The 26,624-nt window shown below is 41.8% G+C and overlaps 3 protein-coding genes across 3 annotated transcripts; 2 read left to right on the plus strand and 1 right to left on the minus strand.

Annotated features, from left to right (window-relative positions):
- The first annotated feature begins 622 nt into the window (after positions 1–622).
- Positions 623–1,838, plus strand: LOC110886901 (probable xyloglucan endotransglucosylase/hydrolase protein 26). The gene is made up of 3 exons (XM_022134778.2): positions 623–818; positions 915–1,015; positions 1,252–1,838. The coding sequence occupies exons 1-3, from the start codon at positions 647–649 to the stop codon at positions 1,261–1,263; spliced, it is 285 nt and encodes a 94-aa protein (XP_021990470.1). The 5' UTR covers positions 623–646; the 3' UTR covers positions 1,264–1,838.
- LOC118482778 (basic proline-rich protein-like) lies at positions 1,649–4,313 on the minus strand. The gene is made up of 2 exons (XM_035978440.1): positions 2,195–4,313; positions 1,649–1,809 (listed from the first exon to the last, which is right to left on the minus strand). The coding sequence occupies exons 1-2, from the start codon at positions 4,311–4,313 to the stop codon at positions 1,649–1,651; spliced, it is 2,280 nt and encodes a 759-aa protein (XP_035834333.1).
- Positions 4,314–23,797: 19,484 nt separating this feature from the next.
- Positions 23,798–25,444, plus strand: LOC110883583. Its single transcript, XM_022131300.1, has 2 exons — positions 23,798–24,369; positions 24,634–25,444. The coding sequence occupies exons 1-2, from the start codon at positions 23,798–23,800 to the stop codon at positions 25,442–25,444; spliced, it is 1,383 nt and encodes a 460-aa protein (XP_021986992.1).
- Positions 25,445–26,624: the final 1,180 nt, after the last annotated feature.

Consider the following 26,624-nt stretch of genomic DNA (forward strand, 5'->3'; position numbering starts at 1 on the left):
GCGGAAAATGACAAAATAGCAGGATTTTATAAGACAAATATGACCTGATTTCATTTTTTGACCAAAATGGCAATAAAACTGAAACCACAGGGACCCACATGCAAAAAGTTTGAGTTTTGGACTAAAGTGGAAAAAGTGACCAAACCACAGGGACCAAAATGGCACTTTACTCTTTCAGAAGTTCATCATATGACCTTTTTGCATAAAATCTACAATAATATAAAAACAAATAATAAAAATATGATTAGTGACATAATTATTTTCCATGGGGTGCACGTCTTGATTAGACACCAAAAGAGGAACCATAAGCCTTCGTGCACCACACCACCACTCAATTCTACTCCCATCTTTACAACTTGTTAACTAAAACTTATATGTTTGTATACATTCAATTCATAACTAATTCAATATTCAATATTATATAATAAACAAAGAGAAAACATACAACTACAAGTCTACAACATATATTGACATTAAACAAAGTCAAAAGAATAATGGGACACAACATCATATTGATGGTCAGCTACATTAATATGATGATGGACACATGCTATATAAGGAATGAAAGTATCAAGAACAAACACAAACAACGTTCATAACTACATTACACACCAAACAAGCTAGACAATTGCTCATAGTTTTGAAAATGGCGGGTTCTCGAGCTTTGTTCTTGGTGGTTTTTGTGTTTGCGATAGCATTTCAATCCTCAATGGTCCATGCAAACTTCCGAAAAGCCATGTATTTCAATTGGGGTGCTCACCATTCTTCCATTCTTGGCAATGGCGATGATCTTCGCCTTGTTTTGGACCAAACTTCCGGTATAAAGATTTAAATTTTGAATCTTTTCATTACATAATGTAAGTTTTGCTTCTATGTTATATAATTATAAATGGAGCTTCAATTCTTAATTGTAGGATCTGGTATCCAATCAAAGAGGGCGTTCTTATTTGGAAGCATCGAAATGCTAATCAAGTTGGTTCCAGGAAACTCAGCCGGAACTGTAACAGCATATTATGTAAGTGCACAAACACATTTTTTTATTTTAGTAACGCTACAATGATATAACAATTAACGCTAACTAATATATTCTCTCTAACATATTCCTATGTTGGATTGTGAAATTCACTGGAATCCAACTGAAATTGTGTGAGTAAATCGAATCTAACCACCATTAGCTTTCATGTCAAATGGTTGTTTGATACTTTGATTGCATGTTAAGTTATTAACTACTTGTTAATTAATGTATTGCAGATGGTATGTTGATAATGTGCCGATTCGAGTCTTCAGAAACTACGCGAGTGAAGGGATCCCTTACCATAACCATTTACACACGGTTCAAGCTAGCAAGTGCTTTAAGAGCGCATTTGACGTCCATTACTCGACACTAAAACTGTTTTCTTTTAACGATGAAAAAGAATTGCGGTACAACGAGGAAACTATTAAATTCTCAAAACCATTAACCTAAACACTTTGAAGCAACTTGTAGACATGATTAAACCTAATGAAAAAATAGTAAGCAATTCTTTGAAGCATCCCTTCCCTTTGGTCCATTGATGAAAACAAGTTTACCTTGAAACTTGTTAATCATTACAACTCACTTACAATTCAATTTATGAGTCATAAAAACACAATAAGTAACTTTTGTCCCTTAGAATCTGATGGAGTTCATTGCTGCTCGGGATCCTTTGCTACCTGGACCTTTGCTCGCTAGAGATGGAGTAACCGGTTGAAGTCTAGGTCCCAAATCCTTGACGTCTGGACAATCGATAAGCTTGCCATCTTTACATTGATACTCAATTTCGGTGAGACCTTGAGCAAGAATAGAAGATTTAAATAACAATGAGGGATAATCATCTACATATATGAAATGAAATCAAGTTTACCATGAAACTTGCTAATCATTAGAATGTGTTTATCATTATGGATTAAAATATATAAGAGTTACGTCAAGTAGATGTTTTTTTTTCTTAATCAAAACAATATTTCACTACTTATAATATAAAAATGGTCGGAGATATACAGTTATATAATTTCTTATCTTAATAAAACAAGATCTCTTATTGAAGATTAACACATGTTTTTCAAATCAAATTATAACACAAATTAATTAGTTGATTGAATATGTTTAAACACATTTTTATCCATGATATATATAACATTATTTTTGTTTTTATTTGCTTTTATTATCTTTTACCTGGACACGAAGGCTTTGAGTCATCGCCTTCCGGGGGACATGGAGGCTTTGGATCATCGCCTCCTGGGCATTGAGGATTTGAGGATGGGTATAGAGTAATGATATCTGGGTTTCCAGACGGATCTGATGGTTGACATGGAGCTCCCGGAGGACATGAAGGGTTTGCAGGACAAGATCCTGGTGGGCATCCTCCAGGTGGACATGGAGCTCCCGGAGAGCATCCTCCAGGTGGACATGGAGCTCCTGGGGGGCATCCTCCCGGTGGGCATGGAGCTCCTGGGGGACATCCTCCCGAGGGGCACCCTCCTGGTGGGCATGGAGCTCCCGGGGTACAAGGAGCATTGCCTCCCGGGCAATTAGGACATGATGGTGGATATATAGTTACAGATTCTGTGTTTCCTTTATCATTAACATCTGGTGGTGGACATGGAGCTCCTGGGGGACATGGAGCTCCTGGAGGACATCCTCCCGGTGGGCATGGAGCTCCCGGGGGGCATCCTCCAGGTGGACATGGAGCTCCTGGGGGACATCCTCCCGGTGGGCATGGAGCTCCCGGGGGGCATCCTCCAGGTGGGCATGGAGCTCCCGGGGGAGATGGGGGCTCTTCGGGAGAAGGTTTTCCTGGGGGACATCCTCCCGGTGAGCATGGAGTTCCCGGGGGGCATCCTCCTGGTGGACATGGAGCTCTTGGGGGACATCCTCCCGGTGGGCATGGAGCTCCCGGGGGGCATCCTCCCGGTGGGCATGGAGCTCCCGGGGGGCATCCTCCAGGTGGACATGGAGCTCCTGGGGGACATCCTCCCGGTGGGCATGGAGCTCCCGGGGGGCATCCTCCAGGTGGGCATGGAGCTCTCGGGGGAGATGGGGGCTCTTCAGGAGAAGGTTTTCCTGGGGGACATCCTTCCGGTGAGCATGGAGTTCCCGGGGGGCATCCTCCTGGTGGACATGGAGCTCCTGGGGGACATCCTCCCGGTGGGCATGGAGCTCCCGGAGGGCATCCTCCCGGTGGGCATGGAGCTCCCGGGGGGCATCCTCCAGGTGGACATGGAGCTCCTGGGGGACATCCTCCCGGTGGGCATGGAGCTCCCGGGGGACATCCTCCCGGTGGGCATGGAGCTCCCGGGGGGCATCCTCCAGGTGGGCATGGAGCTCCCGGGGGAGATGGGGGCTCTTCGGGAGAAGGTTTTCCTGGGGGACATCCTCCCGGTGTGCATGGTGTTCCCGGGGGGCATCCTCCTGGTGGGCATGGGGCTCCCGATGGAGAAGGAGGCTCTGCGGGACTAGGAGCTCCTGGGGGACATCTTCCCGGTGGGCATGGTGCTCCTGGAGGACATCCTCCCGGTGGGCATGGGGCTCTCGGGGGGCATCCTCCAGGTGGGCATGGAGCTCTCGGGGGAGATGGAGGCTCTTCGGGAGAAGGAGTTCCTGAGGGGCATCCTCCAGGTGGGCATGGGGCTCCCGAGGGTGATGGAGGCTCTGCGGGACAAGGAGCTCCTGGGGGACATCCTCCTGGTGGGCATGGTGCTCCTGGAGGACATCTTCCTGGTGGGCATGGAGCTCCTGGGGGACATCCTCCCGGTGGGCATGGAGCTCCTGGAGGACATCCTCTCGGTGGGGGAGCTCCCGGTGGACATGGAGGTTTTGGGGGACATCCTCCCGGTGGGCATGGAGCAGCTGGTGGACATGGAGGTTTTGCGGGACATTCTCCCGGTGGACATGGAGCTCCCGGGGGACATCCTCCGGGTGGGCATGGAGCTCCCGGGGGGCATCCTCCAGGTGGGGGAGCTCCTGGTGGACATGGAGGCTTTGCGGGACATCCTCCTGGTGGGCATGGCGCTCCAGGAGGACAAGGAGCTCCTGGGGGACATGGAGATCCCGGCGGGCATCCTCCAGGTGGGCATGGAGCTCCCGGTGGACATGGAGCTCCCGGAGGACATGGAGGCTTTGGTTCATTACCCCCTGGAGATGGAGGGAGTCTTGGTCCAGAATCTTTGTCAAGTGGACAATTGAAAACCTTGCCATCTTTACATTGACAATCAATTTCGATAAGATCTTGGGCAAGGGCACAAGATAGAAATATTAAGTGAACAAGGGATAAAATGTGTTTGAGTGAAGCCATCGGTGTTTGGAATAATAAGTGTTGTAAAAAATAGAACAGTTTCTTACATATTTATAGTTGATGTCTTACCTAAATTATAGAAGGTTATGTGGTTATGATGTAAAATAAAGGTTGAAGTTTTGTTTAGTTATGTGTATATAGCGAAACATGAGGCAAACAAAATTGATGATTTTGAAAGTTTCCAGCCCCAAATAAAATGAGAAAGATTGAAACTTTCTTTTGTTTAGTCTACGAATAAATTCTATTTGTAAACTTTGATATTGTTAAGTTCTAATCGTGTACTTAATTTGGATTTAATAGTTAATGAAAAAAAACTTAATTAAATAAGATCATCAGTTTTGCTTTATTTTTATTAGCAATTATGTTGATTAAACTTAATTGTTTAAATAAGATCTTCAAGCTTGTTTGTAAACATTTATATATTATCGGTTTAATGAAGAGACAACGTGGAGTATTTATAAACGAAACTAGTGAGTTACAATTTGTACTTTTCGGGGTTGTAACGTAGATTAAAATAAGCAAATCCTAAACGTGACGATAAAAAAAAACGTGGCAACGCTATATTCAAATGTCACGTGAAAGTTACATTGTTGTATACAAAAGTCAAGTTATTCGAACAAAATTTACACCAAAACGTATATAAAGATAAACACGACGACCGCGCGTTACAGCGGGCCGGTTTAATGGTAGATAACACGTCCCAATGGTGTATTTAGAGATGAGTGCTGCCCGGTTTAAAAAACTGAACGGTTAAAAAAACGTTTGAAATAAAAGGTTGGTTTAAAAACGTGACAAAAAATCACGTTGAAACATAGATAAAAAAACACAAAATGATAATTTATTTAAGCTTTGGGTTGTAGTGTAAATCAGTCAAAAAGAGAGGGGGGGTGGGGGGTGGAGGGATCAACCAACTAAGTTGAAAAGGGTGTAAAAAGTTAAAATAGAGCATAAGGTGAAAAAATAAATCAACTTAAATTTATAAGTAAAAATATAAACTAAAGAATGGTAACGCATGTAGTGCCGACGTTGAAGCGTAAATTAATTCGAATTTATACCGTCTAGTGAAAACGTATTGTATTTGACACGACTCACTTGCTTTCAATCAAAATATACATCAAAACGTAGACAACTAAAAGCGTACATAAAAATAAGTACGAAAATGTGTTATATTTTATCTGCGTACATAAAAATAAGCACGAAAAAGGTGTGTGTGTGTGTGTGTGTGGGGGGGGGGTATAATAAAACCACAAGTTTATGGTTTTCGATCAAAGTAAAACACAAGTTTATTTTTTAGTTTCATCATATAACATTTGCATAATAAAACCATTGTATATATTACCATATACCAACGCGGTTCGTCACCTTACCGTTATTTGGAATACAACTAAACGCAATCGCGTATCACGATTCATGACTTTAATCTATACGAGTGTTGGTACCGTACCGGTATTGATATTATAGTCTTCGAGATCAATGGAAAACAAGTGTGGATCTCTTTTGGAGTATGTCACGACTTTAGGTTTTAAGTTTTCTTTTTCTGTTATTATATCGAGTGCTGGTATCATAATGAATGAAAATAATACCAACCGAATTTCCGCCGTAATAAATTCTTAAGATAATGCAGTCTTTGTGGGTCTTTAGTTGATTATTACCAAGTTCATGCTTTCAGAAAGATACATGTAAATGCAGTCTTTGTGGGTCTTTAGTTGATTGTGTTACAAGATTTTGTATCATCTCAATTATGATTTAAAATTTTGAATTAAATTATTTAGAAGGGTTTATCGTTTATGCATTATAAGACCATTTCGCATATTATATAGAACGTTAATAAGAAAACTTTGAACAACCATAGTAATTTTTTTTACCATTGCCCGCACCGACTATTAATACTATATATTTTTTTATTAAATAAAGGGTTATTATAAACGTTTTACCTAGAACTCTAGAACTAGAAGAAAATTGTAGTTTAGTAATTAAGCCCAACTACTTAATTCCAATTGACATATAATACATTTAAACCAATTAAAGGTTCATTTCTTAATTATTTTACCCAACAACAACCCAATAGCCAAATACCCAGTTCCCCCAATATTGTTAGTCTAAAAAGAAAAAAGCCAAGCACTCTTTATTTGAGGGTTGAACGATTCGAACACATGACAACGATAAGTGCGCTGGAAGCTGAAGCCTTTGTGATTCTATCGACTCTGAATGAACAAAGTGAAGGTTGATCGAATCTTAGGCATCGAAGTATGATCGAAGTGAAGGAATTAAATCCGTTTAGAGCAATCATAAAATTTATCTTTTTATATTATTTCAAATGACTTTATTTTTTTATTTTGTGTTTTTCCTGATGAATTATGATACTCAAACTTTATGGGCTTCTTTCCTGATGAAACTGTACTTATATTAGGATACAACCTTTATGGGCTTCTATAAGTTTGCCAATTCTTCAGCCCATGGAGATGCATATAAAAAGATACAAAAAAATAACTAATATCCGCTTATTAAACATTAAACATTTATAATCATATTATACATATTAATTTGAATTCGCGATGAATAGTGTTTTCAATTTTTTAAACATTCTTTATAAGTTTTTTATTAAAAGATTATTTATCATTTAATTTATTTTTTTAGTAATTTGTTCATGTTGGTTTTTTTAATCTAACTCTGTAACTATACTTTTTAAACACTGTGACATAAATTTTCATGAAAATGGATATCGTACCGCTATCATACCAAATAGAACCGGAACTGATGATGTATAGTATTTACATATTTTTATTCAAAACAACGTATTTTTCAATTTTTTAAACATTATTTATAAGTTTTTTAATAAAAGATTATTTATCATTTATTTTATTTTTTAGTAATTTGTTCATGTTGGTTTTTTTTTAATCTAACTCTGTAACTATACTTTTTAAACATTGTGACATACATTTGCATGAAAATGGATATCGTGCCGCTATCATACCAAATAGAACCGGAACTGACGATGTATAGTATTTACATATTTTTGTTCAAAACAACGTATTTTTTGTATTGTATAAGCGAGTGCCGATAACAGTATTAAAAATGTATTTTTATTGTAAACTATACGTGTCTCGATATGTGATGAATCTAATCGATTTCGAGCAAATAACATTGTAAACTATACGAGCCTCGATATGTGACGAATCTAATCTATTTCGACCAAATAAAATCAGTACCGATATGGCGATATCGACAATATCAAAAATCGGTATTCTTTTTTAAAGTTTTTGATTGATGTAAAAGATGCGACAATATCGCGACTTTATTTCTTTAGTTTTCTCTTTCAGTTACTATAGCGAGTATCGTTATCGAAACAAACTCAACCAAACGGATACTAACTGAGTTACCGGCGCATAGCGCAGGGGAAATCCAACTAGTTATATATGAATTCATATTGAATTATAAATACAAAAAAATAAAAATATATTAATACTTGATATTTTTATATTATTAGTTTCTGTATTAAATATCATAAGTGGGTTTGGCAAACAGACTCGGAACTGATTGGCAGCAACGACAAGGTGGCAACACCGTTCCTCAGGAGATGGCAAGGATCAGCAAGTGGGTTCGGCAAGTGGTGGAGGCGGCAATTTGTGTTCGTGAGTTGCCAATGATACCGCAAGGGAGAGTTGGGTTGGGGCGGGCCCCATTCTAAATCTAATCAATCACATTTTAATTAATTTTTTAATTTAGTTTCAAATTTGATTGTGCCGTGCGACACATGAAAAGCGTATGTATTTCCAAATAAGTAAAATGTAAATGGTGGAGAGATTTGCAAGGTTGTAACAAGTAAAAGACTAATAGTAAGGAAATGTGATGTTATGTTAACGTAAAGAGGTTTTACGACAAGTGAGTTAATTATTCGCCATCATCATTTTGATGGGGTGGTAGAGGCTTTGTGTCTCTTGAGGAGTGAACAGGATTCAATATCGGTCATGAGGTAAAATTTAGTGTAATTTAGGAACAGTGTTATGTAATATTTGCTCTTAAAAAGTGAAAAGTGAGTGAATGATTCTATTCGCCATAACATTTATAGATAAAATGTCAATACATAGTTTTAGTATTGACTTAATTGTCACATCTGTTGACTTTATGACTTTTAGAATACTTAAAAATCCGGGGAACATGATGACAATAGTAAAATTAAGATAGATGTGGACGGAAAACTACATTTTATTATTAGTGACATTGTTATATCTTGAATATGTATTCGTCTTGATTATATTATTAGTTTAATTATAATCAAAGTCGTTTTACGACATAATTATGGATTGTTTAAGTTGTTGAGGATGACACTCTACTTAAATACGATGGCGTGAAAATTGGTCAATAAATAAAAACTAAATTTACTGGATAATTTTAATGTTTTAATATATTATAATTCGATTACAATAGATTATCACTTACAAATTAATAGAAAAAAGTAATATTTGCTAATGTAGAGCTAGCCCACTTAATAGAGACGAGCGTAATTATTTAGATTTATTAGTGTAAGAGCAGGAACACAAATTCATACCAAATTAATAAAACTGACGTTATTCGACATGTGGTTGGCACGTTAACACGCGTCAGAAAAGTGACGTGGTGCAAAAAAAAATTAGGAGTGAGAGTGGCATGTTAGTGACGTTTTTATAAAAAAAATAATAACAAACAAGAACCAACTAAAATCCACCAACCAATGAAAGATCGCCACCTAACACCCATAAGCCCCCACGCTGGTGAAGATTTCCCCGCTCCACACACCACGTCGTCCTCCACACCACACGCAGGCCGGTGTGCCGGGTGTGGAAAGACTTCCATGCCACAAATCTACACCCACTCCGTATAGTCTAAAATAGTGCTTCTTCTTTAAACACCTAGAACCAGCAGATTTTTTCTTCTTCTAGCCCCCGCCGCTAAGAGAAGCGGTAGGGTTCACAGGGGCATTTGCATCGCCCGCACCACAGCTAGTGGCCTCCGCCCGCGAACCACCATTAGCACTAATATACCTTATTTCAATAGATAAGCAAATAACATTATTACATTACTTGATGGTAGAAAGTTGGAGGCTGCAAATTTCAACAAACTAGGTTTATCACCCTAGCCGCGTTGCGGCGAAACTTTTTTGTTATTTAATTTGTGTTTACATGTGTTTTGAAATCACTACGAGCGCGTTGCAGACGGAACCACTAACAAAATAAAAAGAAAATGTAAAAAACAGTAAAAAATAATCGAAAGAAAATCAACAAAAAAAGTTGTATGTTAATGAGTTTGTTCGTATGAAACCCGTGGTCAGAGACGAGCAAATAATACTGGATACCGGTACCGAATTTCCCGAACCGAAGGATCCTAAATACCAATTCGGTACCGACTTTTGGCGTTCCTGGTACCGGTTCGCTACCGATTTTTACCTTCATATACCGGTACCGTAACCGTTATTTTCGGTATCGGTTGCCACTGAGCTCATCCCTACCCACCGTTGTTGTTTGTATGGCACCCGTGAACAGGGGTGAGCAAATGGTACCGTGTAGTAGTACCGAATTTCCCGAACTAAAAGATTTTCAAACTCAATCCGATACCAACTTTTGACGTTTTCTGTATCAGGCTGGTGCCGATTTTTACCTTCATGTACCGATAATGAACCGGACCGTACCTGTATTTTTGATACAAGTATTGGTTAACACCAAACTTATCCAACATAGAAAGTAAACAAAATATATATTATGTTAAAATAGTAAAGGTATTAAAAAACATATATTATTAAAATATATTAAAAACACTATTCATTTCATTTGGTTTGGTTTATTAATGTAATGTAATGTAATGTAATGTAATGTAATGTAATGTAACTGTAATGTAATGTTCTACAAATCCTATAAATTTTGATAAACCCGACTTTTGAAGAAGGTGATCTCGACCACCATGCTCATGTACCTCGAGTGAAAAATGGGTTTTATATTATTTTAAAAACGCTGCTCCTAAGTTTGAAACGCACGAAGTTCTATATTGGAAAAAAGTAATATAAATGAATGAAAAAGCTAATTAAAGTACCTGATCCGAGTATTGGCAATTCCGGATGATTTTTGTTTTAGCAACAAAATGGAGTTTTGGTGGAATGATCAATGTAGTTTTACTGATAATGCAACCAAAACAGTGATCACTGTGGGTATTGAGGTGCGCTGACGGACATAAGTTGTTTCTTGATCGAAAATGAGTGGTTCCGGTCATTGTAGGAAAGGGTCTAGCCATCATTTGAAGCAGCCGGACATCTGCTCCGTCTGGGGTCACACTTAAATTGTATTATTGGTTACTTTAATTGATCAGTCGGTATCTATTGCTTCAGCACCATCCATACATGTTGGACCTGACAATTCGTTCGAAACCGCTTGGCGGGCTGAATGCTATATATTGCTTCCTAAAAAATAAAATGATGTTTGTTCATACATGCCTTTCCGATAGACTGTATACTACAACTTTCCGATAGACTGGATACTACAACTTTCTGATAAACTGTATACTACAACTTTATAATTAACATACCATTAAGCAATTAGGTTTGACTAAAATTTATCTTGACAATTCTATGATTGATTGTTCATTTGTGGCTAACCAAGTGTACTGTTTTTTCAATAAATAGGGTGCTCCTTAAGAATTTGGTATTTTGCTTATTTGAATAACTTTTTTAGTCTATGTTTAATAAATAATTGGTTATTATCCACATGGCTTCACAAGATATAAAGAAAGCATCATTTACGCAAAATTAATTTCACAAACAATTTGTTTCGAAATCGTCTATGAAGTTAGTATGTTGGTTATCATGTAATTACTTATACCTAAAATTAATTTGATACATTCGGATAAAGGATTCCTTTCGCATGCAAATGAGGCAATTCTCATTAGCTATATGTTTCACGATTACAATCAAGAAAAGCCAAGGATAATCACCATCTAGGGTTGTTTTGTACTTGAAACAACCTATTTTCACTTATGGTCATTGTACATCGCTTTATCAAGAGTAAAGACCAGAGACTGAGTCATTTCTTTCAATTAAGTGTAATTTAATATTTACGTTAATAATTGAACATTTGTTTGATTAAAAAAATTAAGTCAACAGTGTTAAATAATATATTTTATTGTGAGGTCACCCGTGTAACACACGGGAACTTAAACTAGTAACTAATTAAATTAGGTAGACGAATAATGTGTGAATTGGTTTTCTCACGCTCATTTTGATCTGACTGGTTATTAGGCGACCCGTTATGACCCGACCTATTTGACTAGATTTGATTGTGCTGGCCCTTTTTTGCACCCCTCACAAAAAACTCCAGATCCGCCACTGCTAAGAGCGACGCGTGGCCAATGAGAGCCTGCAGGTGTACTCCCAACTCTGTGGACACTAACTTAAATGGATATTCCCAATAGCGACGTCTTGTCCAGTCCTCTTCTATCCTTCCGGCCATAAATACCACACTCCATCAAGGTGAAATCATTCTATGCTCTCTACTCTCGCTCTCACTCTCACTTACAACTTTACCTCTCTCTAAAGCAATACTTATTCTTACGCCTAAGGTAGTTACGAGAAGAACCCCCAACTCTCCTTTTGGTAATAAGTCTCACGGTGTTCTTAATTAGTTTTGCATATTTATCAAGGTTAAGAGCTTGTGTAGATCGGATCTCTCCATACCTTGTTGAGCATTGTCAATTTTACCCGATTAGATTGGTGTTTCTTCATTAATATTGTTTAATTATGTCAGGCGGTATTGATAAGGTATAATCACACGCTTGAATATATTTTCATACGTTACATTTGTATAATTTTTCTTGTTGTAGAAAGGCTGCAATTATTTTATTAAAGAACCAGGGGGAAGCTGGGAAATTACAAGGAATAAACAGAAAAGAACAAAATCTAACAACCACAGCCAGGGGTAAACTAAACATAGGCTCACCAAAGAAGTGTAATGAAACTCTTGTGGTGCAGCAAGCTAGAAACAAGAAGTTATCATGTATAGTTTATATCGAAAAGAAAAAAATAGATTATGCGTTCTCCCCTATAAAAGTGGTGTGGGGTCAAATACGCTTTCGAGTGTAATGTTATGTGGTACTTAGATGTACAAAATCATTGTTAAAAAAATCATTGGCAAAATGACAATGTTTATAGGAATTTCCTATAACGTTTATATATGAATATGATTAATTTAGTATAAGAATTTCCTATAAATTAAAGTTTATATATCGGAGACATACCAGAAAAAATGATGCGCGCACACTTCATGCGAGCAGTCAAGTGCGACGACCTGGTTAAAAGAATCAAAGGGCGAGATGGAGGACCCAAAGACTGGGAAACCTTCATCGAAGCAGCCAAGACTATCGCGCAGACAGACAGGCAACTGACCGGTGACGACCACCGTCAGCGCACACACAACCATAACGATCGAGACAATAGAAGGGGCAGAAATCAACCCTGGAGGGCTTCTGGGAACAGAGAAAGAAGCCCCCCACGGGACGATGCGCGCCATACGATCAAGCAGATAGCCCATCGAAAAGAAGTGAAGCGCGAAAATAGAGAAAAGCAGTGGACTCCACTAACCAAAACACCTTCTGAAGTTTTAGCCACAGAGAACCATCAGTTCAAACCACCCTTGCAGATGCGCAACAAAAGGGGTCAAGACCCAAATCTCTTCTGTGAATTCCACAAAGATACGGGCCATTTAACCGATGATTGCTTTAGCCTAAAGCAAGAAATCGAAAGAGCTCTAAGAGACGGAAAGCTCACCCACTTAGTCAAAGGTGGAAAGCGCGAGTACCGCCAGATACAAAGAAGAGACGAAGGGCCAGACAATAAGAAGCTCAGAAAGTTAGAAACTCACATGGTGCAGGGAGGTCCACGGCGACCAAGAAAACATTACAACAAGCGCGCGCAAGATGATTCATGGCGCGAGAAACAAGTGGTTTTCCCAGTTGTCAGAGGGGGTCCAAGAGAAAAGCGGCCAATAGTCATTCCAGGGGTGATTGGTCACTACCAGACAGATTACATCTTTATTGATCCCGGGAGCACCGCGGACATCATATATGAACAGTGCTTCAATCAATTTGACCAAGAGGACAAGGCGCGCCTAGAGCCAGTCGATTACCCATTAACGGGTTTCTGCAACGAGGCCGTTTTTCCCCTAGGACAAATATCATTCCCAGTATTACTTTCCGATGGGAGAAATTCAAGAACCGAAGAAGTCACATTCATGGTACTGCCGGCACACTCAAGGCATGACATCCTCCTAGGAAGAGAATCACAAGGAGATTTCAACATGATCTGTTCCGCACCACATTCTGCCGTAGGTTTCCCGACCGAAACAGGCGTTGCATTGATATATGCAAGCAAAGAAGTGCTGGCAACAGACGAAATCAGGCCAGCAAAATCAAGCAAACAAGCGCCGCGCTTAGAAGCAGAGAAATGGGTATTGAATAGCGCGTACCCAGAACAAACAGTCACTCTAGGGCCCGCCATGTCCGACCTGACGCGCGCGGTGTGACACCCCAGGAAAACCAGTGAACAATGTAACTTACCTAGCTTCCTCAGTGAGTGCGTACCAAATTTCGGGACGAAATTTCTTTTAAGTTGGGGATAATGTGACAACTCGAGTTTCTGACTTTCACTTTCGCATTAAATGCGCGTTGACTTTGACTGTTTAGTTGTTTGAAGTTGTGGACTTGAAATTGTACGCGTTGTGTTTTAATGAAACGTATTGTCGTTTTGCCTATATGTGATTACTTGCTGTGGTAGAAAATAATATTAGAATTATTATTATTAAAACACTTAGTCTAGATCACGAAACATGACATACAGTTCGAAGGATCTCGAAACATATCCTTCGATTCGAAGGATCAACTTTCGGTTCGAAGGATCTCGAAACATATCCTTCGACCAAGGATTCTATCCTTCGACATCCTTCGGCCCAGTCTTTCTAATGGGCTTGGCCCATTCCTGTGATACGTTTATATACGTGAATGCATGTAGTCGGCAGATTACTTTCAAACCCTAGTTCCATTCTGTGTGTGTGTGTGACGGCATAGCAGACCCATTCTCTGTTCGATCCTCTGTTCGAAGACCTCGTTCCGTAATCCAGACTTTCCGGTTAGTGTGTGATGTTGTTATGTTATTAGATGATGCTTTGAATGTATATGATTTCATAATTTTTCAATTGTCTTGCAATATGTTTGTATGTTAACCAGACACGTATGTTAATCGAATATGAATGTTAATCGGATATAGGTGCTAATCGGATGTGTATGCTAATCGGATATATTGTGATGATGTTGATTATGGTAAACGAAAACGAAACAAGTGAACACGGTTTGGTTAGTTTAAACACAAAGATCTAAACCTGCTATCAATTAGGGTCTTTGGTATTCTGTTCGGATTATTAATCAATATTATAGATCGATTGTAGTGAGGAATCGTGCTCGTATGATACTCGTTATGTAGATGTACTGTTAAGATTTGGTACTTGTTGTTATTTGTTTGGACATGCATGATTGATGATGACGGCTGTAGATGATTAGGGTTTCTGTTTCTGTAATTGGCTGCGTGATATCCGTAACTGATTGTGATCAAACGTAACTGATATGTATCGAAAGATACTTGCTACTCGAAACATAGTTGTTGTCGAAAGATGCTTGTTAGTCGAACCATAGTAGTGTTGACCGAAGGATAACTTTGACCGAACCATAGTAGTGTTGACCGAAGGATAGCATTGACCGAAAGATGACATTGGTTCGAAACATAGCATTCGGTCCGAATGATAACTGTGATAACAATGTCGAAACATAGCTGATGTGTCGAAAGATAATCATGAATCGTAAGATGATAACTGTGTATCGAAAGATGTGTCGAAACATAATTGTGATAGTTGTGATAATTGTTAGACCGAAGGGTGAACAATGTATCGAAGGATGGGTAATGAGAATCGAATGATAGTTGATGATTAAGTGTGAAATAATACGTGCTGTGCCGTTATGCAAACTGACTGTTATGTGAACATTAAATTGCATGCGTATCGTTGTGAACGTGAACTGATTTGTTATACGTGCATACAATAGGACGTGATTAATTACTTGTGAGTGCATAACCTAGCATACCGAGCAAACCAAGGTGAGTTCACACGAACCAAGGCATGGGTTCCCAGGGTGGGAATGGGTTGGATGATTACTTGTGCATACTTTGATATTATAACGAACGATTAAACTGTTGATGCTTACGAACTGCCTTCGCACACACCCTGGTCGGTAAAGACTATGGTCGCGAACGAACTAATCAACTGCCTTCGCACACACCCTGGTCGGTAAAGACTATGGTCGCGAACTGATTAACCGCCTTCGCACACACCCTGGTCGGTAAAGACTATGGTCGCGAACTATTCGAACCTAATCTTCGCACACCTGCCTGGGAGGCCGCTATGGAACTAATCATATGGAACGTAACGATTAAACCATTACTCACACTATACGATATTGAACTTTAAACTGTGAACTCGCTCAACTAGTTTGTTGATTATCTGCTGCATGCCTTGCAGGACCTTAGGTACTTATGGAGCTTGCACTGGAGGAGCGGGACGTTGTGGGCAGTGGATTATGAACGCTATGTTTAAACATTTCGAATAATTGAACTTATGGTTTACTTGGGTTATTTACTTATGCTTCCGCTACTGACACTATGATTGTTTTGAAACATCAATTGTATTGAATGAGGTTTTACGAACTACTTTATTTATGTTATGCTATGTTCAATATGATTGATGGCTTGATCCTGGTCATGTCACGCCTCCAAGCGGGGGTACTCCGCGTGTGGGATTTTGGGGGTGTGACAGATTGGTATCAGAGCCATTGGTTATAGAGAACTTGGTTTTAATATGGAAAAAAAAAACGTTTTTATTAAAACCAGACTATAACCAGAACAGTGCTCTCAACGATCCACAACGACGCTTCGCTCCACGTGCAAGACTCAACTTCCTAGGTAATAAGGTTTATGTTTATTGCCTACATGCTAGAATTTGCATAGAACTTTGCTCGTAGTATGCTTACATTACCTTGCTCACAACTTGTCATTGCATGAGAATACTTATGTGCTTACACTCTTCTGTCATCGCACTATTCGCGAACCTTTCTCACTTATGTTGCCTTTGATGTGAAGATCAATGGCCGCACGAATTACCATGACTCAAGCCCAGCTAGAGGCTCTCGTTGCTGCGGCAGTTGCAGCCGCCCAAGCAGGTAGCATACCCTGCAGTATAGACACTGGGATCTTTAGATCCTACATTAATTCTCGTACTTAACTTTGCCCTATTCGTACACAATAGGTCAACCCTCTCAGCAACAACCTGGGTGCACCTTCAAGAATTTCATGGATTGTCGTCCTAGCTCGTTCAGTGGCACGGAGGGGGCAGTTGGACTCCTCCATTGGTTTGAAAAGCTCGAGTCGGTTTTCGAAATGTGTGAATGCCCTGAGGCTCGCAGGGTGAAGTTCGCCACTGGCACACTTGAAGGGATTGCGCTCACTTGGTGGAACGCACAAGTGCAGATCTTAGGGTTGGCAGCTGCTAACGCCACACCCTGGAATGATTTCAAAGAATTGATCAAGAGGGAATACTGCACTAGAGAAGACATTCACAAGTTGGAGGACGAGTTGTATAACTTGAAAATGGTTGGTTCGGAAATCGAAGCTTACACCAAGAGATCGAATGAGTTGGCTGTGTTATGTCCAACTATGGTGGACCCTCCATACAAGCGTATTGAGTTGTATCTCAAGGGTTTGGCGCCAGAAATACAGAGCCACGTTACCTCGGCTAACCTCAACAATATCCAGGAAATACAGCGTCTCGCTCATCGCATCACCGATCAGGCAGTGGATCAGAATAAACTGCCAAAGCGTGTCGGCGCTACTGCTACAGCTGCTACTTCAGTCACTCCAACTGCTGCTACTTCTGCCACACCCAGCGAGAATAAAAGAAAGTGGGACGGGGATTCCAGCAGGGGATCAGCGTCTGTTCAGTCCCAAACTCAGCAACGTCGCAACAACGATTACCAGAGTCCGAGTCAGCAATCATCGGGCAGTCAGGGACATAGTGGTTATAAGGGAAATCACCCGTGGTGTAACAGGTGCAACAAACACCACAGTGGAAGATGTCGCAGGAGTCAATGTCAAAGATGTCACAAGCCGGGTCATGAGGCTAAAGATTGTAGAAGCTCGCGTCCAGCAAACCAGAACCAGCAACTTCCACCGCCAGCTCCACAGAATCAGCAGCAGCAGCCACAGCGTGGAAACCGGGGGTGTTTCCAGTGTGGGGCTGAAGGTCACTACAAACGCGATTGTCCTCAGTTGAACCAGAATCGCAATAACAACAACAACCAGGGCAACGGGAATAACAACAATAATCAGAACAACGGGGGAAACAACAACAATGGCAACGAAGCTCGTGGACGTGCTTTTGTGCTAGGTCGGGGTGACGCAGTGAATGATCCCAATGTGGTTATGGGTAAGTTTCTTCTCGATGATATTTATGTTACTGTCTTATTTGATTCGGGTGCTGATACAAGCTATATGTCATTGAAAATGAGTAAATTATTAAAACGTACACCAACACCCCTAGACACCAAACACGTCGTAGAACTAGCCAATGGTAAAAGTGTAGAAGCCACACAGGTAGTCAAGGGTTGTAGTATTGTTCTAGCGGGTCAGACTTTCTCGATTGATCTCATACCCATAGTTTTGGGTTGTTTCGACGTCGTCATCGGTATGGATTGGTTATCCCAACATCACGCGGAGATCTTATGCAAAGAAAAAGTTATTCGTATTCCTCGCTCCAGTCAAGAACCTCTCGAGGTACAAGGTGACAAGAGTGGTGCAGTGGTTGGCATCATCTCTTTCTTAAAGGCGCAGAAATGTTTACGAAAGGGACATACTGCCATTCTGGCACTTGTCACTGACGCATCAGCAAAGGAAAAGAAGCTGGAGGATATACCAGTTGTGCGTGATTTTCCTCAAGTGTTTCCTGAAGATTTACCTGGTTTACCTCCTCATCGTCAAGTCGAGTTTCAGGTTGAGTTAGCTCCTGGAGCAGCACCAATAGCCCGCGCACCGTATCGTTTAGCTCCAACCGAACTGGAAGAACTGTCGAAGCAGCTACAAGAGCTCCTGGAAAAGGGTTTTATTCGTCCTAGTTCTTCGCCTTGGGGAGCTCCAGTATTATTTGTGAAAAAGAAAGACGGTACGTTCAGGATGTGCATCGACTACCGCGAACTTAATAAGGTGACGGTGAAGAACCGTTATCCTCTTCCGCGCATAGATGACCTATTCGACCAGTTGCAAGGGTCGTGTTACTATTCCAAGATTGATTTAAGGTCAGGGTATCATCAGCTGAGAGTCCGGGATGAGGACGTCTCCAAAACCGCTTTCAGAACTCGCTACGGTCTTTACGAGTTTCTGGTCATGCCATTCGGGCTTACGAACGCGCCTGCAGTCTTCATGGATCTTATGAACAGGGTGTGCAAACCTTATCTTGATAAGTTTGTTATCGTTTTCATCGACGACATTTTGATTTACTCCAAGAGTCAGGAGGAACACGAGCAGCACTTACGTCTTATCTTGGAACTTCTTCGAAAGGAGCAACTGTACGCAAAGTTTTCAAAATGCGACTTTTGGCTTCATGAAGTCCACTTCTTAGGCCATGTGGTGAACAAGGATGGGATTCATGTCGATCCATCCAAGGTTGACTCGATCAGAAACTGGCCAGCACCACGTACACCGACAGAAATACGCCAATTCTTGGGTTTGGCGGGTTACTACAGGCGATTTATTAAAGACTTCTCCAAGATCGCGCAACCACTTACTATGCTAACACAGAAAGGTGTCGTTTACAGATGGGGTAATACGCAAGAGACCGCTTTTCAGTACTTAAAGGATAGGCTTTGCAGCGCACCTATTCTCTCATTGCCAGAGGGCACGGATGACTTCGTAGTATATTGTGATGCATCCATCCAGGGTCTTGGATGTGTGTTGATGCAACGTGATAAAGTGATAGCCTACGCTTCGCGGCAACTCAAGGTTCATGAACGGAACTACACGACGCACGATTTAGAGCTGGGAGCTGTTGTTTTCGCGCTTAAGATATGGCGACACTACCTGTACGGTACCAGGTGCACGATTTACACCGATCACAGGAGTCTCGAGCATATTCTTAAGCAAAAGGATTTGAATATGCGTCAACGCAGATGGGTTGAACTTCTAAACGACTATGAATGCGCCATCAAGTATCATCCAGGCAAGGCCAATGTCGTGGCTGATGCCCTCAGTCGGAAAGACACTCTACCTAAGCGCGTGCGAGCGCTACAGCTTATTATTCAGTCCAGTCTTCCTGCACAGATACGAGCTGCTCAGTTAGAAGCACTGAAACCCGAAAACGTCAAGGCTGAAGCCTTGCGCGGTTCAAGGCAACAAATGGAACAAAAGGAAGACGGCGCCTACTATGTAACGGGGCGTATTTGGGTCCCACTTTATGGCGGTTTACGCGAACTTGTGATGGATGAAGCGCACAAGTCTCGCTACTCGGTACATCCAGGGTCGGATAAGATGTACCACGATATCAGAACAACTTATTGGTGGCCAAACATGAAAGCTCTTATCGCAACTTACGTCGGCAAGTGTTTAACTTGTGCAAGGGTTAAAATCGAGTACCAGAAACCATCAGGCCTACTTCAGCAACCAGAAATACCACAATGGAAATGGGAAGAAATTTCCATGGATTTTGTTACGGGCTTACCTAGATCCCAGCGTGGGAATGACACTATTTGGGTGATCGTTAATCGACTCACAAAGTCTGCTCACTTCTTGGCTATCAAAGAAACGGATAAGTTTTCTACCCTAGCAGACATCTACATGAAAGAAGTTGTTTCGAGGCACGGAGTGCCAACCTCTATCATTTCGGATCGCGATGCACGATTCACGTCAGAGCTATGGCAAGCAATGCACAAATCCTTTGGCTCACGATTAGACATGAGCACAGCATATCATCCTCAGACGGATGGGCAGTCTGAGCGAACGATCCAAACTCTAGAAGACATGCTTCGAGCGTGCGTTATCGACTTCGGCAACGGCTGGGAAAGGCACCTCCCGTTAGTGGAGTTTTCATACAATAACAGTTACCATACCAGCATTCAAGCCGCTCCATTTGAGGCATTGTACGGACGTAAATGCCGGTCACCTCTCTGTTGGGCAGAGGTGGGGGGATAGTCAAATTACGGGTCCAGAGATTGTAGTGGACGCCACAGAAAAGATTGCGCAGATACGACAACGCATGGCGGCAGCACGCGACCGTCAGAAAGCCTACGCGGATAAGCGTAGAAAGCCATTGGAATTTGAGGTCGGGGACCGGGTTTTATTGAAAGTTTCACCCTGGAAGGGTGTGGTTCGATTTGGTAAACGAGGCAAACTGAATCCGCGGTACGTCGGACCATTCGAAATCTTAGAAAAGATTGGCAAAGTAGCCTACAGATTAAACCTACCAGCTGAACTCGGTGCAGTTCACAATGTATTTCACGTGTCGAACCTGAAGAAATGCCTATCAGATGAGACCCTTATAGTTCCTTTTAAGGAACTCACTATCGACGAGCGGTTGCAGTTCGTCGAGGAACCAGTTGAAATCACGGACCGGGATGTTAAGGTCCTCAAACACAAGAGAATCCCTCTTGTTCGAGTTCGTTGGAACTCCCAGCGTGGCCCAGAGTATACCTGGGAACGCGAAGACCAGATGAAAGAAAAGTACCCCCAGCTATTCGAAATCAATGCATCCACTTCTGAGGCTGAAGCTACTACTACTGAATTTCGGGACGAAATTCCAAATCAACGGGGGGATGATGTGACACCCCAGGAAAACCAGTGAACAATGTAACTTACCTAGCTTCCTCAGTGAGTGCGTACCAAATTTCGGGACGAAATTTCTTTTAAGTTGGGGATAATGTGACAACTCGAGTTTCTGACTTTCACTTTCGCATTAAATGCGCGTTGACTTTGACTGTTTAGTTGTTTGAAGTTGTGGACTTGAAATTGTACGCGTTGTGTTTTAATGAAACGTATTGTCGTTTTGCCTATATGTGATTACTTGCTGTGGTAGAAAATAATATTAGAATTATTATTATTAAAACACTTAGTCTAGATCACGAAACATGACATACAGTTCGAAGGATCTCGAAACATATCCTTCGACCAAGGATTCTATCCTTCGACATCCTTCGGCCCAGTCTTTCTAATGGGCTTGGCCCATTCCTGTGATACGTTTATATACGTGAATGCATGTAGTCGGCAGATTACTTTCAAACCCTAGTTCCATTCTGTGTGTGTGTGTGACGGCATAGCAGACCCATTCTCTGTTCGATCCTCTGTTCGAAGACCTCGTTCCGTAATCCAGACTTTCCGGTTAGTGTGTGATGTTGTTATGTTATTAGATGATGCTTTGAATGTATATGATTTCATAATTTTTCAATTGTCTTGCAATATGTTTGTATGTTAACCAGACACGTATGTTAATCGAATATGAATGTTAATCGGATATAGGTGCTAATCGGATGTGTATGCTAATCGGATATATTGTGATGATGTTGATTATGGTAAACGAAAACGAAACAAGTGAACACGGTTTGGTTAGTTTAAACACAAAGATCTAAACCTGCTATCAATTAGGGTCTTTGGTATTCTGTTCGGATTATTAATCAATATTATAGATCGATTGTAGTGAGGAATCGTGCTCGTATGATACTCGTTATGTAGATGTACTGTTAAGATTTGGTACTTGTTGTTATTTGTTTGGACATGCATGATTGATGATGACGGCTGTAGATGATTAGGGTTTCTGTTTCTGTAATTGGCTGCGTGATATCCGTAACTGATTGTGATCAAACGTAACTGATCTGTATCGAAAGATACTTGCTACTCGAAACATAGTTGTTGTCGAAAGATGCTTGTTAGTCGAACCATAGTAGTGTTGACCGAAGGATAACTTTGACCGAACCATAGTAGTGTTGACCGAAGGATAGCATTGACCGAAAGATGACATTGGTTCGAAACATAGCATTCGGTCCGAATGATAACTGTGATAACAATGTCGAAACATAGCTGATGTGTCGAAAGATAATCATGAATCGTAAGATGATAACTGTGTATCGAAAGATGTGTCGAAACATAATTGTGATAGTTGTGATAATTGTTAGACCGAAGGGTGAACAATGTATCGAAGGATGGGTAATGAGAATCGAATGATAGTTGATGATTAAGTGTGAAATAATACGTGCTGTGCCGTTATGCAAACTGACTGTTATGTGAACATTAAATTGCATGCGTATCGTTGTGAACGTGAACTGATTTGTTATACGTGCATACAATAGGACGTGATTAATTACTTGTGAGTGCATAACCTAGCATACCGAGCAAACCAAGGTGAGTTCACACGAACCAAGGCATGGGTTCCCAGGGTGGGAATGGGTTGGATGATTACTTGTGCATACTTTGATATTATAACGAACGATTAAACTGTTGATGCTTACGAACTGCCTTCGCACACACCCTGGTCGGTAAAGACTATGGTCGCGAACGAACTAATCAACTGCCTTCGCACACACCCTGGTCGGTAAAGACTATGGTCGCGAACTGATTAACCGCCTTCGCACACACCCTGGTCGGTAAAGACTATGGTCGCGAACTATTCGAACCTAATCTTCGCACACCTGCCTGGGAGGCCGCTATGGAACTAATCATATGGAACGTAACGATTAAACCATTACTCACACTATACGATATTGAACTTTAAACTGTGAACTCGCTCAACTAGTTTGTTGATTATCTGCTGCATGCCTTGCAGGACCTTAGGTACTTATGGAGCTTGCACTGGAGGAGCGGGACGTTGTGGGCAGTGGATTATGAACGCTATGTTTAAACATTTCGAATAATTGAACTTATGGTTTACTTGGGTTATTTACTTATGCTTCCGCTACTGACACTATGATTGTTTTGAAACATCAATTGTATTGAATGAGGTTTTACGAACTACTTTATTTATGTTATGCTATGTTCAATATGATTGATGGCTTGATCCTGGTCATGTCACGCCTCCAAGCGGGGGTACTCCGCGTGTGGGATTTTGGGGGTGTGACACGCGGCGCTCAAGAAATTACTGCATGAAAACATGGACGTGTTCGCCTGGACACCGGCTGATATGGTGGGTGTCCCACGGCATATAGCAGAGCACCGTCTAAACGTCTCCGAAGATGCAAAGCCAGTGGTGCACGCCAAACGACATCTAGGCGACATCAAACACGATGCCATGAAAGAACAAGTGCTAGAATTGCTAAACGCAGGAATCATCAGGGAAGTCCGGTACCAAACATGGGTAGCAAGCCCAGTAATGGTAAAGAAACCGAATGGTAGTTAGAGAATGTGTGTTGACTACAAGGATCTGAACAAAGCATGTCCCCGTGACTGCTACGCTTTACCAGATATAGATGAGAAAATCGATTCTTTGGCAACATTCCGGTGGAAATGCTTCTTGGATTGCTACAAAGGGTACCACCAGGTCCAAATGGCCATCCAAGATGAGGATAAAACCGCTTTCCGCACGCCAACAGGGTTGTATTGCTACACCAAGATGCCGTTCGGCTTAAAGAATGCAGGTGCAACGTACCAAAGGTTGATGAACGAAACATTCAGTGACGCCATCGGGAAGTACATAGAAGTGTACATGGATGATCTGGTAATCATGAGCAAGGAGGAGAGCGCGATGCTGGCAAATATCCAGAAGACCTTCAACACGCTGCCCAGCGTAAGCATCAAACTGAATCCAGCAAAGTGCTCATTCGGAATGAAAGAAGGAAAGTTTTTGGGCTTCATAGTCACTAAAGATGGTTTTAAGGTGAATCCAGAAAAGGTCCAGGCCATAGAAAGGATGCCTTCACCAGCAAACGTCAAAGACATGCAAAAGCTTGCAGGACGATTGGCAGCACTCAATCGGTTCCTAGCTAACCACGCTGCAAAATCCTTCCCATTCATCAAGACCTTGCGCAACTGCATGAAGAAAAACCAATTCCAATGGACTCCGGAAGCAGAAAATGCGTTCCGCGAGATGAAAGACTGTCTCATCAAGCTGCCAACTCTAACCGCACCAAACAAAGGAGAACCTTTGGTCCTGTACCTCTCAGCTTCCGACAAGGCAGTCGGAGCCGTACTGCTTGTTGATCGTCAAGGTGTCCAAACACCTATGTATTATGTGTCTAGAACCTTGACCGACCCAGAAACCAGATACGCAATCATGGAAAAGCTTGTCCTTGCACTGATTCACGCGTCAAGAAGGCTGCGCAGATATTTCGCCAATCACGTCATCCACGTGCTAACAAACTACAATATTGGGAATATCCTGGCAAGGCCAGAAGTATCAGGAAGGTTGGCCAAATGGGCGATAGAGCTAGGGGGACACAATGTGGTTTTCAGACCACGTCCATCGATCAAGGGCCAAGTCTTGGCAGATTTTATGACAGAAGTTCCAGACGACAAAGACAGAGAATGCAAGGCGATGGAGAAAGCTGAGAAAAAAAAAACAGAAGAGCCATGGCTACTGTACACAGATGGTGCATCCAACGAAGATGGGGCAGGTGCAGGGCTAAGGCTAGTAAGCCCTGACAAACATGAGTTCACATACGCCATACGCCTAGACTTCAAGAGCACAAACAATGAAGCAGAGTATGAAGCCTTTCTGGCCGGCTTGCGTTTGGCAATCAAAATGGGAGTCCGACACATCGAAGCACATGTGGACTCCATGTTAGTAGCAGGCCAAATCAACGGCCAGTACGAAGCCAAGGGCGACATAATGGCACTCTATCTCAACCAAGCGAAAACGTTGTTACAAACTTTCTATTCCTACAAGGTGCATCACATAAACCGCAGCGAAAACAAGCCGGCAGATGCTTTAAGCAAGCTTGCGTCGACAAGTTTCCAGCACTTAGCAAAGGATGTGCGCATAGAAGTTTTGAGCAACCCATCTGTTCCACTCAGAGAAGTCAGCGTCATCCAAACAGGAACCACGTCCTAGATGACACCCATAATCATGTACTTACAGTCCGGGATACTTCCAGAAAATAAAGCTGAGGCGCGGAAAATCCAATACAAATCAGAACATTATCAGATGGCAGACGGGATACTGTATCGAAAGTCATATCTCGGCCCGCTGCTAAGATGTGTTGATGCCGACGACGCAAATTATCTGATCCGGGAAGTACATGAAGGCATTTGTGGTATCCATGCCGGGCCGCGAATGGTAGTGGCAAAAGTAATGAATGCCGGATACTACTGGCCCGGGATGCACCTCGATGCCGTGAAAGAGTTGAGAAAATGCAGTGGCTGCCAGAGGCACGCACCAAAAACCATGCGCCCCAAAAACGAGCTGGTACCAGTAACAACCGCATGGCCTTTTCAGCAATGGGGCATAGACATGGTGGGCCCCTTTCCAGAAGCTCCGGGGGCAGTTAAGTTCATCATAGTCGCGGTCGATTACTTCACCAAGTGGGTAGAAGCAAAGGCACTCGCATCAACCACGTCGGCAGTCGTTAAACGCTTCATATGGGAACAAATCATATGCCGGTTCGGCCTACCACTCAGAATCATCACCGACAATGGAACAAACTTTGCAGCAGATGATCTCGAACGATGGTTCAAGGAACTAAACATCGAACATACCTTCTCGTCGGTTGCACATCCGCAAGGGAATGGTCAAGTTGAAGCAGTCAACAAGAGCATCGTCGATGGCATAAAGGCAAGGCTCGGTGAAAAAAGACGTGGGTGGGTCGATGAACTACCCAACATATTATGGGCCCATAGAACAATGCCAAAAACAAGCAATGGAGAAACACCATTTAGCTTGGTCTATGGGTCCGAGGCTGTGATCCCAGCGGAAATCGGGCTTCCATCTCCGAGAATGCTCTCCATGAATCTGATCAATAACGAAGAAGAAAGGAGGATCGACCTGGACCTCCTAGAAGAACGGAGGGAGATGGCAGCAATCAATGAAGCCAAATACAAATCAAAGCTTGAAAAGTATTACAACTCCCGAGTCCGGATCTGCACCTTCAACCCAGGAGATTATGTCTTAAGGGACAATGAAGCGTCCAACACAGAAAAACCGGGGAAACTGGCTCCCAAATGGGAAGGCCCGTACATCATTGATGAGGTCCTCGGCAAGGGGGCATACAAGCTACGCACCATGAACGACAAAG

The sequence above is a fragment of the Helianthus annuus genome, chromosome 10 (genome assembly GCF_002127325.2).
Source record: "Helianthus annuus cultivar XRQ/B chromosome 10, HanXRQr2.0-SUNRISE, whole genome shotgun sequence".
NCBI lineage: Eukaryota > Viridiplantae > Streptophyta > Magnoliopsida > Asterales > Asteraceae > Helianthus > Helianthus annuus.

Excerpts from the sequence above, each read along its gene's own strand:
- LOC110886901 (XM_022134778.2), top strand. The coding sequence starts at position 647 with ATGGCGGGTTCTCGAGCTTTGTTCTTGGTGGTTTTTGTGTTTGCGATA. Across the intron at positions 819-914 it reads TGTTTTGGACCAAACTTCCG|GATCTGGTATCCAATCAAAG; the intron begins GTATAAAGATTT and ends TCTTAATTGTAG.
- LOC110883583 (XM_022131300.1), top strand. The coding sequence starts at position 23,798 with ATGTGTGTTGACTACAAGGATCTGAACAAAGCATGTCCCCGTGACTGC. Across the intron at positions 24,370-24,633 it reads CGATTGGCAGCACTCAATCG|AACCTTGACCGACCCAGAAA; the intron begins GTTCCTAGCTAA and ends TTATGTGTCTAG.
- LOC118482778 (XM_035978440.1), bottom strand. The coding sequence starts at position 4,313 with ATGGCTTCACTCAAACACATTTTATCCCTTGTTCACTTAATATTTCTA. Across the intron at positions 1,810-2,194 it reads CTCAAAGCCTTCGTGTCCAG|GTCTCACCGAAATTGAGTAT; the intron begins GTAAAAGATAAT and ends TTCTTGCTCAAG.